This window comes from Oncorhynchus keta, chromosome 28, assembly GCF_023373465.1.
Source record: "Oncorhynchus keta strain PuntledgeMale-10-30-2019 chromosome 28, Oket_V2, whole genome shotgun sequence".
NCBI lineage: Eukaryota > Metazoa > Chordata > Actinopteri > Salmoniformes > Salmonidae > Oncorhynchus > Oncorhynchus keta.
The window spans coordinates 31,824,515-31,845,509 of record NC_068448.1 but is presented as its reverse complement, the minus strand read 5'-3'; the positions used below and the strand labels follow the sequence as shown (position 1 = coordinate 31,845,509).

Here is a 20,995-nt window from a genome sequence, read left to right as displayed (position 1 = left end):
CCCCCTGGATTAATTCTCATTTCTCTGTGAACGCTGTGGAGGCCTGAGTGTCTAAATGCACCTCCAGAAATAGCCTCACAGAGAAGTGGTAAATGAATATTTCAGTTGTGCTGCTGACTGTAAGCCAGGCCAGGCTGAGCCAGATGTGTTTGGATTTTTTATATTTTTCACCCCAGGTGTTAACCTTTTGTTAACAGGGCTTTGCACTTTCTCACCAACCACTTAATCCCTTCCTTTGCATCTGTTTTTCTTTCTGTTTGTTTTCTCCACTTCGTTATATATCTATTTGACATGCAACACACCTAACTGGTGAAAATGGTTAAAGGAGAGTGAGAATGATAAAACGTTACAGAAAGAAAGGACTATAGGAAGACACAAAGCATATTCTGATACAGAATAACCTTTGAACTCACATTTTTTATGGCCCTAAAAGAGGTCATTTTGATGAGGAGCTCGTCTGCTTATCAGGCTGCTGGTTTCTGTTCTTTGTGGTAGTGAGACACATGTATTCGCAGTATATGACACATGGACCCGACAAGTAGAACAAACAATATTTATTACACTCTATATACAGACATTTACAGAAATATTCAATATTGACAATAGTTATGCTCCTTTAGGCTTAGGAATCACGTTCATGTTTATAGAGGATGTGCCTTGCTTTAAAAGGTAGTTGTTAGATTGGTCACAGGTCGTAACTGTTTTTATACAACTGTTATATTACATTGTTAACTACTGTATGTTCTATGCTTATTGCTAAGAAGGGATATGGCAAACTACCAACTGTAATTATTTGCCAGCAAATAATGGCTAAATAACCATCAAATTAGCTACTTTGGTTTATTTCATATAAATCCATGCTGTATACATAATTATAAACTGGGTGGTTCGAGCACTGAATGCTGATTGACTGACACCCGTGGTATATCAGAACGTATACCACAGGAATGACAAAACATTTATTTTTACTGCTCTAATTACGTTGGTAACCAGCTTATAATAGCAATAAGGCACCTCAGAGGTTTGTGGTGTTTGGCCAATATACCACGGCTAAGGGCTGTATCCAGGCGCTCCGCTTTGCATCGTGCGTAAGAACAGCCCTTTGCCGTGGTATATTTTCTATATACCTCCTCGTGCCTTATTGCTTAACTATAAACTGGGTGGTTCGAGCCCTGAATACTGATTGGCTGACAGCCGTGGTATATCAGACCAATGTATATGACCAATATATATATATATGACAAATATACCACAACTAAGGGCTGTATCCAGGCATTCTGCGATGCGTCGTGCATACGAACAGCCCTTCCTTAGCTGTGGTATATTGGTCATATACCACACCCCCCCCCCAGCCCTTATTTGCTTAATTATATCACAATGTAATTCAACTTCCAGCAATGTCCAGTTCAGCTCCAGATAGTGTGTGTATGTGTGTGTGATACATTTTCCCTCATGCAACTCCCTCACAATCCCAGTGACAGTAAAGGCATCAAGCTAGTAACCAGAATTAGGGAAGTAGAAACACTTCCTGCGTTGGCCGGAGGTTGTTCCCTAGTACTGTCCTTCTCCCTCTCTGTAGCTCTTTCCTCCCCCTCCCACTTCTCCTCCTCCTGCTCCTCCTCCTCCTCCTCACCCCCAGGCTCTGTGCCTGTCTCCTCTCTGTTCGCCATGGTTGGCTCAGGGGCTGATGAGTAGTCTGGTTGTGTCCTCGGTGGTGATGGCGGTGTGTCCTCTGTGGCTGTGGCTGTGGTGGTGGCTGTGGCTGTGGCTGTGTGTGTGGAGGGCTCATCAGTGCCTGGGGGAGAGCTGTCCATTGTCTCCTTCTCTACATCAGGCTCCTCTGTAAGCTCAGGGGCATCCGGCACTGCGGGAAACAATAATGAGAAATCTGTCTTCGAAACTGATTACAGGGTCCTTAGCCCAAAGCAACAAATCAATCTTCACAAAGAGGGAATATCATGATCAACCACAATTGGCTCGACACTTAGGTCAGGTTGGAGAGAATAAGATGTTTTTATCTGTGTGTTTTCCAAGACAATGGAGGTAGATAGTGAGGTAAAATACATTTGGGGGACAGGAGAGGGGGCAGGCAGGTGGAGTTGCGGGCAGAGTTGTGTGATTGACATGTGCTGAATTCCTACCACAGAGGTTCTGGTCACATCGCGGCAGGTTGTCTGGACACTTGGAGCACCATTCACCTTCCTCATAGGGTTTCTCATCATTAAAGTTACCTCTGAAATGCAAAAGATAACACAGGTCAGTGGTCACTCTGTCAGGGCTGTTAGTCAGGGACCAACCCAAACCCTAACCCCAGAATGGTATTACAATGTCTCTACAGGTGTAACGCTAACCCTAACGCAATCAGTGAAATGCAATGGTAAGGATTCATAATGTTAACTGAATGTCTAAGTGTAGAAATAGGAGATGAATGTGTAATTTAGTCCACGTTCTCTGGTGACATACTTACGCTGGGTAATAATTGCAGACTAGGAAGGTGGCTTTCTCAAAGGACAGCCCCTCCATGGTGTCACAGCGATGAACAGCACAGCCCACTGAGTGAGAGTCCGCCCACACCATCTGAAACATCCCCAGCAGTCTTGTATTGATGTCTTCATCATCATCACCATCATCATCACCACCATCATAACCATCATCACCATCATTACCATCATCATCATCACCATCATCATCATCATCACTACCATCTTCACCATCATCACCATCATCATCAGCATCATCACCATCATCATCATCATCACCACCATCATTACCATCACCATCACCATCATTATCAGCATCATCACCACCATCCCCATCCTCACCATCATCATCACCATCATCATCACCACCACCATCATCATCACCATCACTACCATCATCATCATCACCACCATCATCACCATAATCATCATCACCATCATCACCACCATCATCACCACCATCATCACCATCCTCACCATCATCATCATCACCACCATCACCAGCATCACCATCATCATCATCATCACCACCATCATCATCATCACCACCATCATTACCATCACCATCACCATCATCATCAGCATCATCACCACCATCCCAATCCTCACCATCATCATCACCATCATCATCACCACCATCATCACCACCATCATCACCACCATCCTTACCACCATCCTTACCAACACCACCATCATTACCATCATCATCATCACCACCATCATCACCATCCTCACCATCATCATCACCAACCTCATCACCATCATCATCATCATCACCATCACCACCATCATCACCATCCTCATCACCATCCTCACCACCATTATCACCATCTCCATCATCACCATCACCATCACCATCACTATCCTCATCATCATCATCATCACCCACTATCACAGGGGTTATACACACAGGAGTAAAGACATAAAGGAATATTCAACCTGTCACAGTTGTAGTACTGTGTTATAAGAAGTCTATTCTACAAATACAGTAACCATTATCTCCCCTTGTCACTCACCTGAGTGTAGTGTCCACACATCTTGTCATCCTGGCAGCTGTTGTTGTTGTAGTCGTAGTCTAGGTGCTCCAGGAACCACTTCTCCATGGCAATGTTGGGGTCAAAGAGTCCGTTGGACACAAACAGGTTCTCTCCCATGTTCAGCTCCTCTAGATCCGGGTTGTGCTCCCATATACACTTCACAGCATAGCCCTCAGCTATGATCTTCAGCTTCTCATCCCATTTCTGAAGGGGAAAAAGAGACAAACCATCGTATTACTGTAGACTACCGATAATCTGCTTGACTGCTTCCTGTCATCTGTACAGATGTAGTGCAGCAGACTGAACGACAGAGGGAGACATTAACCAACATTGAGGACCAAAACAGAACTCTTTGTACAAAGCCTGCTATGCAACTCTATTATATCAGTGTTCCAATGGTGTACAACTTCAAACTACTTCAAATTAATCATTCTATTCGGCATATCCACCACATTGCAAGTAAGTCTCATCCTAAAATCACATCTGTCCTATTACTCTGATTCTAAAGAGGGAAAAATGAATTTTTGCAAGTGGCATTCTAAACCAATAGCTATGAACCTCGCTCTACCCCTATCTAAATACCAAACGTTCAGGGTTGATATAGATAGCACAGCACTGGCAGATTGTAATACAAGAGGTATGCTTATAAAAACATTGGTGGAGTTTGGCGATGACACTCTACTGCTAATGGTTTTTAATTGATCTATTTCTTTATTTGATGTATGTGCCAATTTATACTACCCTAATAATTGAACAATTCCTGACTCGGCCACCCGCCAGTCGATATTGGTATTTCCTTCTAATACTGTCTGTAGCAAGAGGAATTTCCTTCTAATACTGCCTATAGCAAGAGGAATTTCCTTCAAATACTGCCTGTAGCAAGAGGAATTTCCCTTTAATACTGCCTGTAGCAAGAGGAATTTCCTTGTAATACTGCCTGTAGCAAGAGGAATTTCCTTGTAATACTGCCTGTAGCAAGAGGAATTTCCTTGTAATACTGCCTGTAGCAAGAGGAATTTCCTTGTAATACTGCCTGTAGCAAGAGGAATTTCCTTGTAATACTGCCTGTAGCAAGAGGAATTTCCTTCTAATACTGCCTGTAGCAAGAGGAATGTCCTTGTAATACTGCCTGTAGCAAGAGGAATTTCCTTGTAATACTGCCTGTAGCAAGAGGAATGTCCTTGTAATAATGCCTGTAGCAAGAGGAATTTCCTTGTAATACTGCCTGTAGCAAGAGGAATTTCCTTCTAATACTGCCTGTAGCAAGAGGAATTTCCTTCTAATATTGCCTGTAGCAAGAGGAATTTCCTTCAAATACTGCCTGTAGCAAGAGGAATTTCCTTTAATACTGCCTGTAGCAAGAGGAATTTCCCTTCTAATACTGCCTGTAGCAAGATGAATGTCCTTTAATACTGCCTGAAGAAAAGGAATTTCCTTCTAATACTGCCTATAGCAAGATGAATGTCCTTGTAATACTGCCTGAAGAAAAAGGAATTTCCTTCTAATACTGCCTGTAGCAAGATGAATGTCCTTTAATACTGCCTGAAGCAAGAGGAATTTCCTTCTACTATTGCCTGTAGCAAGAGGAATGTCCTTGTAATACTGCCTGAAGAAAAATGAATTTCCTTGTAATACTGCCTGTAGCAAGAGGAATTTCCTTGTAATACTGCCTTTAGCAAGAGGAATTTCCTTGTAATACTGCCTGTAGCAAGAGGAATGTCCTTCTACTACTGCCTTTAGCAAGAGGAATTTCCTTGTAATACTGCCTGTAGCAAGAGGAATTTCCTTGTAATACTGCCTGTAGCAAGAGGAATGTCCTTCTACTACTGCCTTTAGCAAGAGGGATTTCCTTGTAATACTGCCTGTAGCAAGAGGAATTTCCTTCTCCACTATTGAAATGTTAATTTCTCAAACCGATAAGGGATGGTTTGTTATGTTAACAATGGAGGGAGACAATGACTATGTCTGTCTAAAAGGGTCCTCTTTAACTTTATACATAAACCATACTGTACATTACATTAGTCACACCTTTAACTTTAGACATAAACCATACTGTACATTACATTAGTCACACCTTTAACTAGACATAAACCATACTGTACATTACATTAGTCACACCTTTAACTTTATACATAAACCATACTGTACATTACATTAGTCACACCTTTAACTAGACATAAACCATACTGTACATTACATTAGTCACACCTTTAACTAGACATAAACCATACTGTACATTACATTAGTCACACCTTTAACTAGACATAAACCATACTGTACATTACATTAGTCACACCTTTAACTAGACATAAACCATACTGTACATTACATTAGTCACACCTTTAACTAGACATAAACCATACTGTACATTACATTAGTCACCCCTTTAACTAGACATAAACCATACTGTACATTACATTAGTCACAACTTCAGACATAAACCATACTGTACATTACATTAGTCACACCTTTAAAGACATAAACCATACTGTACATTACATTAGTCACACCTTTAACTAGACATAAACCATACTGTACATTACATTAGTCACACCTTTAACTAGACATAAACCATACTGTACATTACATTAGTCACACCTTTAACTAGACATAAACCATACTGTACATTACATTAGTCACACCTTTAACTAGACATAAACCATACTGTACATTACATTAGTCACACCTTTAACTAGACATAAACCATACTGTACATTACATTAGTCACACCTTTAACTAGACATAAACCATACTGTACATTACATTAGTCACACCTTTAACTAGACATAAACCATACTGTACATTACATTAGTCACACCTTTAACTAGACATAAACCATACTGTACATTACATTAGTCACACCTTTAACTAGACATAAACCATACTGTACATTACATTAGTCACACCTTTAACTAGACATAAACCATACTGTACATTACATTAGTCACACCTTTAACTAGACATAAACCATACTGTACATTACATTAGTCACACCTTTAACTAGACATAAACCATACTGTACATTACATTAGTCACACCTTTAACTAGACATAAACCATACTGTACATTACATTAGTCACACCTTTAACTAGACATAAACCATACTGTACATTACATTAGTCACACCTTTAACTAGACATAAACCATACTGTACATTACATTAGTCACACCTTTAACCTAAACCATAGATATAAACCATACTGTACATTACATTAGTCACACCTTTAACTAGACATAAACCATACTGTACATTACATTAGTCACACCTTTAACTAGACATAAACCATACTGTACATTACATTAGTCACACCTCTAACCTTAGATATAAACCATACTGTACATTACATTAGTCACACCTTTAACGAGACATAAACCATACTGTACATTACATTAGTCACACCTTTAACTAGACATAAACCATACTGTACATTACATTAGTCACACCTTTAACTAGACATAAACCATACTGTACATTAGTCACACCTTTAACTAGACATAAACCATACTGTACATTACATTAGTCACACCTTTAACTAGACATAAACCATACTGTACATTACATTAGTCACACCTTTAACTTTAGATATAAACCATACTGTACATTACATTAGTCACACCTTTAACTAGACATAAACCATAATGTACATTACATTAGTCACACCTTTAACTTCAGACATAAACCATACTGTACATTACATTAGTCACACCTTTAACTAGACATAAACCATACTGTACATTACATTAGTCACACCTTCAACTTCAGACATAAACCATACTGTACATTACATTAGTCACACCTTTAACTAGACATAAACCATACTGTACATTACATTAGTCACACCTTTAACTAGACATAAACCATACTGTACATTACATTAGTCACACCTTTAACTAGACATAAACCATACTGTACATTACATTAGTCACACCTTTAACTAGACATAAACCATACTGTACATTACATTAGTCACACCTTTAACTTTAGATATAAACCATACTGTACATTACATTAGTCACACCTTTAACTAGACATAAACCATACTGTACATTACATTAGTCACACCTTTAACTAGACATAAACCATACTGTACATTACATTAGTCACACCTTTAACTAGACATAAACCATACTGTACATTACATTAGTCACACCTTTAACTAGACATAAACCATACTGTACATTACATTAGTCACACCTTTAACTAGACATAAACCATACTGTACATTACATTAGTCACACCTTTAACTAGACATAAACCATACTGTACATTAGTCACACCTTTAACTAGACATAAACCATACTGTACATTACATTAGTCACACCTTTAACTAGACATAAACCATACTGTACATTACATTAGTCACACCTTTAACTTTAGATATAAACCATACTGTACATTACATTAGTCACACCTTTAACTAGACATAAACCATACTGTACATTACATTAGTCACACCTTTAACTAGACATAAACCATACTGTACATTACATTAGTCACACCTTTAACCTTAGATATAAACCATACTGTACATTACATTAGTCACACCTTTAACTAGACATAAACCATACTGTACATTACATTAGTCACACCTTTAACTAGACATAAACCATACTGTACATTACATTAGTCACACCTTTAACTAGACATAAACCATACTGTACATTACATTAGTCACACCTTTAACCTTAGATATAAACCATACTGTACATTACATTAGTCACACCTTTAACTAGACATAAACCATACTGTACATTACATTAGTCACACCTTTAACTAGACATAAACCATACTGTACATTACATTAGTCACACCTTTAACTAGACATAAACCATACTGTACATTAGTCACACCTTTAACTAGACATAAACCATACTGTACATTAAACACACCTTTAACCTGATATACCATACTGTACATTAGTCACACCTTTAACTAGACATAAACCATACTGTACATTACATTAGTCACACCTTTAACTTTAGACATAAACCATACTGTACATTACATTAGTCACACCTTTAACTAGATATAAACCATACTGTACATTACATTAGTCACACCTTTAACTAGATATAAACCATACTGTACATTACATTAGTCACACCTTTAACTAGATATAAACCATACTGTACATTACATTAGTCACACCTTTAACCTTAGATATAAACCATACTGTACATTACATTAGTCACACCTTTAACTAGACATAAACCATACTGTACATTACATTAGTCACACCTTTAACTAGACATAAACCATACTGTACATTACATTAGTCACACCTTTAACCTTAGATATAAACCATACTGTACATTACATTAGTCACACCTTTAACTTTATACATAAACCATAGTGTACATTACATTAGTCACACCTTTAACTAGACATAAACCATACTGTACATTACATTAGTCACACCTTTAACCTTAGATATAAACCATACTGTACATTACATTAGTCACACCTTTAACTAGACATAAACCATACAGTACATTACATTAGTCACACCTTTAACTTTAGACATAAACCATACTGTACATTACATTAGTCACACCTTTAACTAGACATAAACCATACTGTACATTACATTAGTCACACCTTTAACTAGACATAAACCATACTGTACATTACATTAGTCACACCTTTAACTAGACATAAACCATACTGTACATTACATTAGTCACACCTTTAACTAGACATAAACCATACTGTACATTACATTAGTCACACCTTTAACTAGACATAAACCATACTGTACATTACATTAGTCACACCTTTAACTAGACATAAACCATACTGTACATTACATTAGTCACACCTTTAACCTTAGATATAAACCATACTGTACATTACATTAGTCACACCTTTAACTAGATATAAACCATACTGTACATTACATTAGTCACACCTTTAACTAGATATAAACCATACTGTACATTACATTAGTCACACCTTTAACTAGATATAAACCATACTGTACATTACATTAGTCACACCTTTAACCTTAGATATAAACCATACTGTACATTACATTAGTCACACCTTTAACTAGACATAAACCATACTGTACATTACATTAGTCACACCTTTAACTAGACATAAACCATACTGTACATTACATTAGTCACACCTTTAACTTTAGACATAAACCATACTGTACATTACATTAGTCACACCTTTAACTTTAGACATAAACCATACTGTACATTACATTAGTCACACCTTTAACTAGACATAAACCATACTGTACATTACATTAGTCACACCTTTAACTAGACATAAACCATACTGTACATTACATTAGTCACACCTTTAACTAGACATAAACCATACTGTACATTACATTAGTCACACCTTTAACTAGACATAAACCATACTGTACATTACATTAGTCACACCTTTAACTAGACATAAACCATACTGTACATTACATTAGTCACACCTTTAACTTTAGACATAAACCATACTGTACATTACATTAGTCACACCTTTAACTTTAGACATAAACCATACTGTACATTACATTAGTCACACCTTTAACTAGACATAAACCATACTGTACATTACATTAGTCACACCTTTAACTAGACATAAACCATACTGTACATTACATTAGTCACACCTTTAACTAGACATAAACCATACTGTACATTACATTAGTCACACCTTTAACTAGACATAAACCATACTGTACATTACATTAGTCACACCTTTAACTAGACATAAACCATACTGTACATTACATTAGTCACCCCTTTAACTAGACATAAACCATACTGTACATTACATTAGTCACACCTTTAACTTTAGACATAAACCATACTGTACATTACATTAGTCACACCTTTAACTAGACATAAACCATACTGTACATTACATTAGTCACACCTTCAACTAGACATAAACCATACTGTACATTACATTAGTCACCCCTTTAACTAGACATAAATCATACTGTACATTACATTAGTCACACCTTTAACTAAACATAAACCATACTGTACATTACATTAGTCACACCTTTAACTAGACATAAACCATACTGTACATTACATTAGTCACACCTTTAACTTTAGACATAAACCATACTGTACATTACATTAGTCACACCTTTAACTAGACATAAACCATACTGTACATTACATTAGTCACACCTTTAACTAGACATAAACCATACTGTACATTACATTAGTCACACCTTTAACTAGACATAAACCATACTGTACATTACATTAGTCACACCTTTAACTAGACATAAACCATACTGTACATTACATTAGTCACACCTTTAACTTTAGACATAAACCATACTGTACATTACATTAGTCACACCTTTAACTAGACATAAACCATACTGTACATTACATTAGTCACACCTTTAACTAGACATAAACCATACTGTACATTACATTAGTCACACCTTTAACTAGACATAAACCATACTGTACATTACATTAGTCACACCTTTAACTAGACATAAACCATACTGTACATTACATTAGTCACACCTTTAACTAGACATAAACCATACTGTACATTACATTAGTCACACCTTTAACCTTAGATATAAACCATACTGTACATTACATTAGTCACACCTTTAACTAGACATAAACCATACTGTACATTACATTAGTCACACCTTTAACTAGACATAAACCTTACTGTACATTACATTAGTCACACCTTTAACTAGATATAAACCATACTGTACATTACATTAGTCACACCTTTAACTTTAGACATAAACCATACTGTACATTACATTAGTCACACCTTTAACTAGATATAAACCATACTGTACATTACATTAGTCACACCTTTAACTAGACATAAACCATACTGTACATTACATTAGTCACACCTTTAACCTTAGATATAAACCATACTGTACATTACATTAGTCACACCTTTAACTAGATATAAACCATACTGTACATTACATTAGTCACACCTTTAACTAGACATAAACCATACTGTACATTACATTAGTCACACCTTTAACTAGACATAAACCATACTGTACATTACATTAGTCACCCCTTTAACTAGACATAAACCATACTGTACATTACATTAGTCACCCCTTTAACTAGACATAAACCATAATGTACATTACATTAGTCACACCTTTAACTTCAGACATAAACCATACTGTACATTACATTAGTCACACCTTTAACTAGACATAAACCATACTGTACATTACATTAGTCACACCTTCAACTTCAGACATAAACCATACTGTACATTACATTAGTCACACCTTTAACTAGACATAAACCATACTGTACATTACATTAGTCACACCTTTAACTAGACATAAACCATACAGTACATTACATTAGTCACACCTTTAACTTAGACATAAACCATACTGTACATTACATTAGTCACACCTTTAACTAGACATAAACCATACTGTACATTACATTAGTCACACCTTTAACTAGACATAAACAATACTGTACATTACATTAGTCACACCTTTAACTAGACATAAACCATACTGTACATTACATTAGTCACACCTTTAACTAGACATAAACCATACTGTACATTACATTAGTCACACCTTTAACTAGACATAAACCATACTGTACATTACATTAGTCACACCTTTAACTAGACATAAACCATACTGTACATTACATTAGTCACACCTTTAACCTTAGACATAAACCATACTGTACATTACATTAGTCACACCTTTAACTAGACATAAACCATACTGTACATTACATTAGTCACACCTTTAACTAGACATAAACCATACTGTACATTACATTAGTCACACCTTTAACTAGACATAAACCATACTGTACATTACATTAGTCACACCAACATTCCCACGTAAACCACATACTCCTTTGTATGATCCTTCCTTATTAAATCAAACCTTTTACGAAGGAACTTATAAGGAACCTTTCAGTAATACGGGTATTTGTGGTTGAGGAATGTGAAGTTATCCCACATATTTTCAGTGTCACGAATTCCGCCGAAGTTGGTCCCTCTCCTTGTTCGGTGGAATGTCCTTGATTTTCCATGTGCTGGACACAGCATCTAATGCTGACCAGATGGTCAGGGGAACTCCTTTGTTTTCTCTGGCTGAAGCACGACAAACATGTACAGCTCTGTTTGCCCAAGAACAGAGAGAAGGAGATCTGATGTCCTGAGGCTAGGATGCAAGATGTTGTGGAATTTCAACTAGTATCCCCGGCCTCCAACCCAAGCCCTCTGTTTGTTTAGAGTCATGGGGTGACTGGACAAATAAACTGAACTTCACATGACTCCACACTGGACGTCTCTGTCTGGACAGGTCAAGATACAAAGACAATACGCGTTCGTACAATACTGCATCTCTTCGAACCAATTACCACCAATAACATTTGGCGAGCTAAATCAAGATCAAGCCTTATCTGTCAAGTGCCGTCTCATCCTCTTGCTCATTACAATACTTGTATAGGAATTGAACTGAACGTAAGGAGTTGGTACTGGCGGCAGAGGAGTCAGACGCAGGAGAGCAAAAACTGTGTTTCCAAACGGCGCAGTTTAATAACAACAACAAAAAACTCCGGGAAACAGAACAATCAAATAATGGGCACATAACCTGACGCACACCAGGACAGACGTGCACAAGCTCTTCCAATAAACAATCACAAGAGGGGGAACACAGGGTTAAATACACATGTAATGATGGGATTAAAAAAAAATATTTAAAAAAAATATATGCCATTTAGCTGACGCTTTTATCCAAAGCGACTTACAGTCATGTGTGCATACATTCTACGTATGGGTGGTCCCGGGAATCGAACCCACTACCCTGGCGTTACAAGCACCATGCTCTACCAACTGAGCCACAGAAGGACCAGGTGTGACGGAAGACAAGACAAGAAGACAAGACAAAACCAAAGAAAAATGAAAAGAGGATCAGCGATGGCTAGAAGGTCGGTGACCGCCGAACGTCGCCATGGGGTGTGACTCTGCAGATGAAACCTGACTCAATCAATTGATCACCAAGTCGTGAAAGCTGTGATATATGAGTCAATGACATATGGCTATGTTTTGAAACACCCATTAAAATGTCATTGAATCTTCCATAAAAATATAAATAAAAAGTGACATTAATTTCTTGTTTCAAATAGGTATGTTCTGTTTCTTCTTGTATAGTCCAGATGATCTGTCTTTCTCCAAGTCATTTATTACTGTGATGTTTTGACGGACATTCCTGTCCCAGGACATATAATAAACTGTCATTCACAGAAGGTAAGGATGATGCAATGCTTCACAGGAAGTTACTGTTTAACTGTTGGAATGTTGCGGTTTTGTTGGTCATGATGACTCATGATTCCACTCAACTGCAATTAATGCTTTAATGCTATGAATGAATGATATGAACCCATTCATGAAAATGGCCTCGGTGTTGCGTTCATCTTAACAGAGAGACAGGCAGAGACCTGTCCCTGGGACTGTCAGATATGTATTAGGTATGATGCATCTTCTGCGGCACTGTGGTAAATGTTCTGCACAACAAGCTTTTTGTCATTTATGACATGCTGATGTCATGTCAAAGCCATGGCCATGACACTGTAGATGCAGGCAGAGTTCAGTTTTGATGCAAGACCGTTTTAAAGCTGAATACTTTTTAGATGTTTTAAGGTACTGAATCACCCATTTCATGTACAATACTGAACAACTGGCAGCATTGCACAAGCATAAATATCAATCAAAAATCCCCTCAACAGAAGAAACCTATGTATCTACATCCACCTGAGATCAATTCTAATACATGTTAACCCCGTGAGAACAACGAGTATAACTAACCACACCAGGTGACGGCAGTAAACTCCATCAATCCCACCAGCCATACAGTAGTATCCCAATATCCAAGAAGCTCCTCACCACAAAGGGCTAAAACGTATTATTTCCACCTATTCTGATGCAGAGGTGCCCAGACTGAACCCATCCCGCAGCGGACAGGTAGAGAACCTCCTATCCGCCCCCCCAGTCATGCTTCCCTTACCACTTTATGCATGTAGGTGGAATTGGGCACCACCTGGCCACGGTAGCTGTTGTGCAGCTCCACGAGGGTCTCTGCGTCGTCCTCGCTCAGCTGGCAAGAGGCTGGACACTGGGTGATGATGACATAGAATCCCACCAGGCCAGCCCAGAGAAGTGTCCCCCTCAGCATGTCTAGGCAGTAAACTCCCAGTAAACTCCTCTCTTTCTCTCTCTCAAGGGTCACTTCAGATGTCTGACGGTATCAGAGGGTGTTGCTGTATCTGAATGTGTGTTTCCAGTGTGTAGATGTGTGTTCTGTGAGTATGTATATGTGTCTGTGAAAATCTTTCTTTTGGTCAATGTACTTGTGTGTGTACTTATAGTGTATGTGTGTATAGTGTGTGTATAGTGTGTGCTTCAGCTGCTCTGTCTCTTCTCCTCTTGGATCTCAGGCTGGAGATATTAAGAGGGAGTGACTCCACCCCGCTCTCAACAGGAGAACACCCACACCACCCTCACCCTCACTAGGTCACATTACACGCTGCTCTGACTGGTACGCACCGACACCACTTGAAAACAATCGGCCTATTCTTACGAATCTGGTGTGATTTCAGGCTGGACACAGGCACAGATCGAGATACGTTGAGATACCGATACTGTTCAAATCTCTGACTCACACGCAGTTGGCCTTCACTCTGTGCTCTCAACACGGAGTCAGGACACAGATTTCCCCATAGTGCACCTGACAGGAAAGATCTTAAATCCAAACATGGGAAGAGTGAGCAGCATCAGGCAGTTGACCTATGTTGTGTTGTATCTCACCCCAGTGTCATATTGACTTTCATTCTCCTTCCGTTACAGCTCTTCATAACAGAGGAATTTCCATAGCTGATAAAAAGAATGTAATGTGATCCTATGAGTTGGGTTGAGTGGGATGTGATTCACTTGGCACATGCACATCTCTGTACCATCAGCATTTGGTAGCTACCAGACTCTTTTCTGCAATCCACCTCAATGTGGTCATTCAGATTTCAATTTTAATTTCCAGGAATGCATTCCTTATGACAATCAAATTAAAGAAATGCTTATTAATATTAGGGACACATTCCTAAGTCCTGAATTGCAATGGGATTTCATGATTTCAGTTATGACAAATGTAACAAAGAAAGCAGTCTCCCCAGTCCATAATTCATAGAATCCTGCTGGAACCGGGGAATGTCCCATTGCTCACACCAGGGTGTTTTTACACGGGGCCTTTGTAAGGTTCAGGGCAGTACGTTCAGCACACGGAGACCCTTCCATACATTTTTCTCAATACTCCTTTATGAAGACATACCCAGTATGAGTCTATGAGAGACAGGGGTTTTGCACGGCAGGAAAACAACAGATTTGAACATGTGATGTTTGCTGTCATTCAGTCTAGTGGTTAACATTCCATTCATGAATTATATATGCGGTAGGTATCAGTCATATTGGAGTGTTCACAGGAAAGGTTTATTTCATTTTTTTTGTGTCACTAGAGACATAGAGGGTGTGGACCTCTGAGCTCCTTAAAACTTCATTAGACCAGAGAAGTGGGGCCAAGTCCCTCACATACACATAGCAACCAAACACTCCAGCTGTCCATGGTCAGTAGCTCGGTATGCACAGGTCTGCAGAATGAACTGAAAGCTGAGACCTGATAAGCTGATCCTGAACCCTCCCAAAAGCCCTTATCCAGAATGTGCTCCGTGACTGTAATGCCACAGGGAGCACAAGTATTAGAGCCGTTCTGAGAAACCTTGCCTGAGAGAAAAGCTTTCAAAACAACTACGACTTACTTACAGGAAATGTACAATATTACTACCAGCTGAGAAGAGGATTGCATCATTTCATGACGTCACGTCTCCACAGAAAGCATCTCTCCGCAATGTGCTGTATCTCAAATACACACCCTGGTATCCATCCCTCTCTACACAATGTGTTTGTGTTTGTGTGCTTTAGCAACTTAATGGACGTAGGGCTTGTTTTTCTCACACGTTAAGTAGATTCATGCGCAGGCAGTAAGGGAGTAATTAATGAGGACTTGTCCATGGATCCGCCCTAGATGTCCTGCCATAGTGGAAGAGCCATTTCTCCCTGGCTAAATAAGAGCAGAAACCACAACTCGTTAATCAGAGCCACATCTGAATGAATCCAAATCAGATACATACATTTTTCAGTGATGGAACACAACAACAACATGTCACGAACTTGCACTTAGCTTGTTTTTCTCTGTCATAATCTTACCTGTTATCTTTCATGCAGGGCTAATGGATGAATCGACTAGGCCTTTCTGAGTCCTGGTTGTTACTTATCAATGGTTGTTTTTCTAGGACACAGCTTTCATGGTTGCAAATGCAGTTTGATATCAAAAGTACATACCACTACAACACTTGAATGAGCACTAGCAGCCTCACTTTGTCTTTATTCAATAACACCACGTTCAGTGAGTTTATCTCAGCCTACTATCTCAGAGGTCTTAGCAAAGGGATGAATGGTTAAGTCAACAACATAAAGGCATTAGACATTCCCTCATCCTGTCCTGGGGTGTTTCAGATGTTCACCGTAGATGTATCCCTAGTCCTCCAGCATCATACCTGCCATGGTCTTGACTGGATTCAGCAGGCCTATGACAGGCTTCAGATGGCCAGAGGAGAGCTCTGGAGATCCACACTTTTCAGGGATCTAGAGCCCAGTGCTGAAGTCATGGTCAGCTATGGTACAGGTTAACACACCCCAGGGCTGCCTGTGCCCCTTTGGCCTGACCCAAGCCATGGTTGAGCAAAAAGATTAAGTCCAATCTCAGATTACTTTCCAAGAGCTTGTTGATATTGAACAAAGCTCAGTATGTTTGATTGTTCCCTCTCTCTCTCTCTTTCTTTCTTTCTTTCTCTCTCTTTCTCTCTTTCTTTCTTTCTTTCTTTCTTTCTTTCTCTCTCTTTCTCTGAGGACCTGAGCCCTAGGACCATGCCTCAGGACTACCAGGCCTGATGACTCCTTGCTGTCCCCAGTCCACCTGGCCGTGCTGCTGCTGCTCCAGTTTCAACTGTTCTGCCTGCGGCTATGGAACCCTGACCTGTTCACCGGACATGCTACCTTGTCCCTGACCTGCTGTTTTCAACTCTCTAGAGACAGCAGTAGCTGTAGAGATACTTTGAATGATCGGCTATGAAAAGCCATCTGACATTTACTCCTGAGGTGCTGACCTGTTTCACCCTCGACATCCACTGTGATGATTATTATTTGACCCTGCTGGTCATCTATGAACATTTTAACATCTTGGCCAAGTTCTGTTATAATCTCCACCCGGCACAGCCAGAAGAGGACTGGCCACCCCTCATAGCCTGGTTCCTCTCTAGGTTTCTTCCTAGGTTCTGGCCTTTCTAGGGAGTTTTTCTTAGCCACCGTGCTTCTACACCTGCATTGCTTGCTGTTTGGGGTTTTAGGCTGGGTTTCAGTACAGCACTTTGTGACATCAGCTGATGTAAGAAGGGCTTTATAAATACATTTGATTTGATGGTTATGAATGGGGTGAAAATAACAATTCTTTCAAAGTGACACAGGCTAGTTTTACATGTCCAAGTGTGAGGAAACATTCTGAATGACAGTGATTACATGGGTGGAGATAATGATGATTTTATTGTCCATTACAAAAACTTAAAATCATACAACCATCAACTTCAGCATGGTAACCAATGTTTGATTGATTGATTTATTTCACCTTTATTTAAACAAAGTAGGCCAGTTGAGAACAAGTTCTCATTTACAACTGTGACCTGGCCAAGATAAAGCAAAACAGTGCGACAAAAACAACACAGAGTTACACATGGGATAAACAAACATACAGTCAATAATTCAATAGAAAATTCTTTATACAGTGTGTGCAAATGAAGTAAGGAGGTAAGGCAATAAATAGGCCAATAGTGGCAAAGTAATTACAATTTAGCAATTTACACTGAAGTGATATATGTGGAGAGGAGGATGTGCCAGTAGAAATACTGGTGTGCAAAAGAGCAGAAAACAAAAACTAATATGAGTATGAGGTAGGTAGTTGGATGGGCTATTTACAGATGGGCTGTGTACAGCTGCGGCGATCTGTAAGTTGCTCTGACAGCTGAAGCTTAAAGTTAGTGAAGGAGATACAAGTCTCCAATTTCAGCGATTTTTGCAGTTCGTTCCAGTCATTGGCAGCAGAGAACTGGAAGGAAAGGCGGCCAAATGAGGTGTTGGCTTTGAGGATGACCAGTGAGATATACCTGCTGGAGCTCGTGCTACGTAGGTGGGTGTTACTATGATGACAAGTGAGCTGAGATAAGGCGGAGATTAACCTAGCAAAGACTTATAGATGACCTGGAGCCAGTGGGTTTGGTGCGAAATAGGAAGCCGATTCTAGATTAAACTTTGGATTGGAGATGCTTAATGTGAGTCTGGAAGGAGAGTTCTCTCTCTAGCCAGACACCTAGGTATTTATTGTTGTCCACATATTCTAAGTCAGAACCGTCCAGAGTAGTGATGCTCGTCGGGCGGGCGGGTGCGGGCATCAATTGGTTGAAGAACATGAATCTCGTTTTACTAGCATTTAAGAGCAGTTGGAGGCCACGGAAGGAGTGTTGTATGGCGTTAAAGCTCATTTGGAGGTTTGTTAACACAGTGTCCAAAGAAGGGCCAGATGTATACAGAATGGTGTTGTCTGCGTAGAGGTGGATCAAAGAATCAACAGCAGCAAGAGCGACGTCATTGATATATACAGAGAACAGAGTCGGCCCGATAATTGAACCCTGTGGCACCCCCATAGAGACTGCCATGAAGCGCAGAAGCACTCTTTTTGGTAGTGTTCCATCCTGCTTATCTATTGTAGCGATCCTCGTCCTATGAGACACTCGCCAAGTGAGTTATTGCTATTGGTGCGATGAATAGGGTGTTTGCCTTTCACCCCACCGACCTGGGTTCACTGCTGTGCGCTGCAATATTATCACCTCAGAGAGACATGAGATGTATTTTGCAATTAGACACTAAGAGGTTCAGTAAACCCTTCATACTGCGTTATTTATTACAGTATGAATGAAAGTAAACAGCCATTCGAGTCTTACAGGTGTTGGCCCTGGAAACTATGGTGATGCCTGGCTGCTTCAGTTCCGTCTGTCTGTGTATGCAGCATGGAGCTTCTGGATGTCTGGTCCTGGACTCTGCTGCTGTCCTCTCCGTTCTTTGGCCTGGCTGTTGCCTTGGCGACCATGGTGCAGGAGTACAAGCAGATTTTGGGGTGGAGTGTCTACTTGCTACAGCTGAGTATGACTTCAGCTCTGGGCTCTAATTCCCTGTGTTCAGCCCCTTAGGACTCCCCCCAAAACTCTCCTCCTCATGCATCTGGAACCTTTCACATCACAGGCCCTCAGTGCAGAGCAGCTGGCCGTCATCCTCTCTCTCTCTTTATCGACCAGGATGCGTGCTGTAGAGAAGCAGGGTTCTGGGAGGAGCCTTTTCTGTTCAATTTGATGAAAACTAAGTTCCCAAGGACAAGTTAAATGAACATCTTATGCCTTTGTCACGTTCTGACCTTAGTTCCTTTGTTTTGTCTTTGTTTTAGTATGGTCAGGGCGTGAGTTGGGGTGGGCAGTCAATGTGCGTTGTCTATGATTTGGTATTTCTGTGTTTGGCCTGGTATGGTGTCGTTAGTTGTCTCTGATTGGGAATCATACTTAGGTAGCCTTTTCCCACCTGTGTGGTGTGGGTGATTATTTTCTGTTATGTGTATGTCACCTCTCAGAACTGTTTCGTTTCTCCTTTGTTATTTTGTTTAGTGTTCATGGTTTAATAAATATATGATGAACACTTACCACGCTGCGCTTTGGTCCTCACCTCATTCCAACGACGAGCGTCACAGCCTTGTGGTCAGCAAAGACATAGAACTTGTGTTCCATAACCTATTTTGATTCTCTGAGATTGACTACAAAACAACTGCTACTCATCATCAAGTACATGCAAGTATGCATGTGTAACCCTAGAAAAAGTAGGATATTTCTTACATTAAAAAAATGTAACCAAATCCAATCAATGCACCAAACTTTTTCCAGGCCTGGAATTTAAGTATGACTTATTCTCTGGACCATCTCGGGCAGGGACTTGTATCCTTGGGGATATTACACTATTTGTTTTCTGATGGAAATTCTGTAACCAATGCATGGTGCTCAGAAATTCTGAACAGGAAATTACTTCTCAAAGAGACATTTGTTGCTTGTTTTCTCAATGATTATGTGGAGTGAAGAACTCTTCAGAACCCCTAGAAGTATCAGCACCCTTCTCTCAGATTGGAGACATGCACCGACTGTACTCTATGATGTGTACCTCAACTGCAAATTGAAATAAAGCATTGCCAAATCAAAAGCATTAGTCGTTTTCCAGGCAAGACAAATGCAACTTAAAATGACTCAACTGACATCTGCTGGACAACTATC

The 20,995-nt window shown here is 39.5% G+C and overlaps 1 protein-coding gene and 1 long non-coding RNA gene across 31 annotated transcripts; both read right to left on the bottom strand.

Annotated features, from left to right (window-relative positions):
* Positions 1–539: 539 nt before the first annotated feature.
* Positions 540–3,754, bottom strand: LOC118361030 (peptidase inhibitor 16-like). Its single transcript, XM_035740733.2, has 4 exons — positions 3,497–3,754; positions 2,468–2,577; positions 2,142–2,233; positions 540–1,864 (listed from the first exon to the last, which is right to left on the bottom strand). Exons 1-4 carry the CDS (start codon positions 3,632–3,634, stop codon positions 1,464–1,466), a joined length of 741 nt encoding a protein of 246 aa, XP_035596626.2. The 5' UTR covers positions 3,635–3,754; the 3' UTR covers positions 540–1,463.
* A 1,364-nt stretch (positions 3,755–5,118) lies between these two features.
* Positions 5,119–11,636, bottom strand: LOC127912780 (uncharacterized). 30 transcript variants are annotated; one of them, XR_008083369.1, is made up of 5 exons: positions 11,383–11,636; positions 8,667–11,160; positions 8,018–8,329; positions 7,135–7,178; positions 5,119–5,591 (listed from the first exon to the last, which is right to left on the bottom strand). It is a non-coding gene; the product is annotated as an uncharacterized LOC127912780 (long non-coding RNA). The 30 variants fall into 30 exon arrangements; XR_008083384.1 differs by lacking the exons at positions 5,119–5,591; positions 7,135–7,178 and having other exon boundaries at positions 7,199–8,329; positions 8,667–9,784; positions 9,961–10,052; positions 10,317–11,160; XR_008083386.1 differs by lacking the exons at positions 5,119–5,591; positions 7,135–7,178 and having other exon boundaries at positions 7,201–8,329; positions 8,667–9,784; positions 9,961–10,052; positions 10,583–11,160.
* Between the last annotated feature and the right edge of the window lie 9,359 nt (positions 11,637–20,995).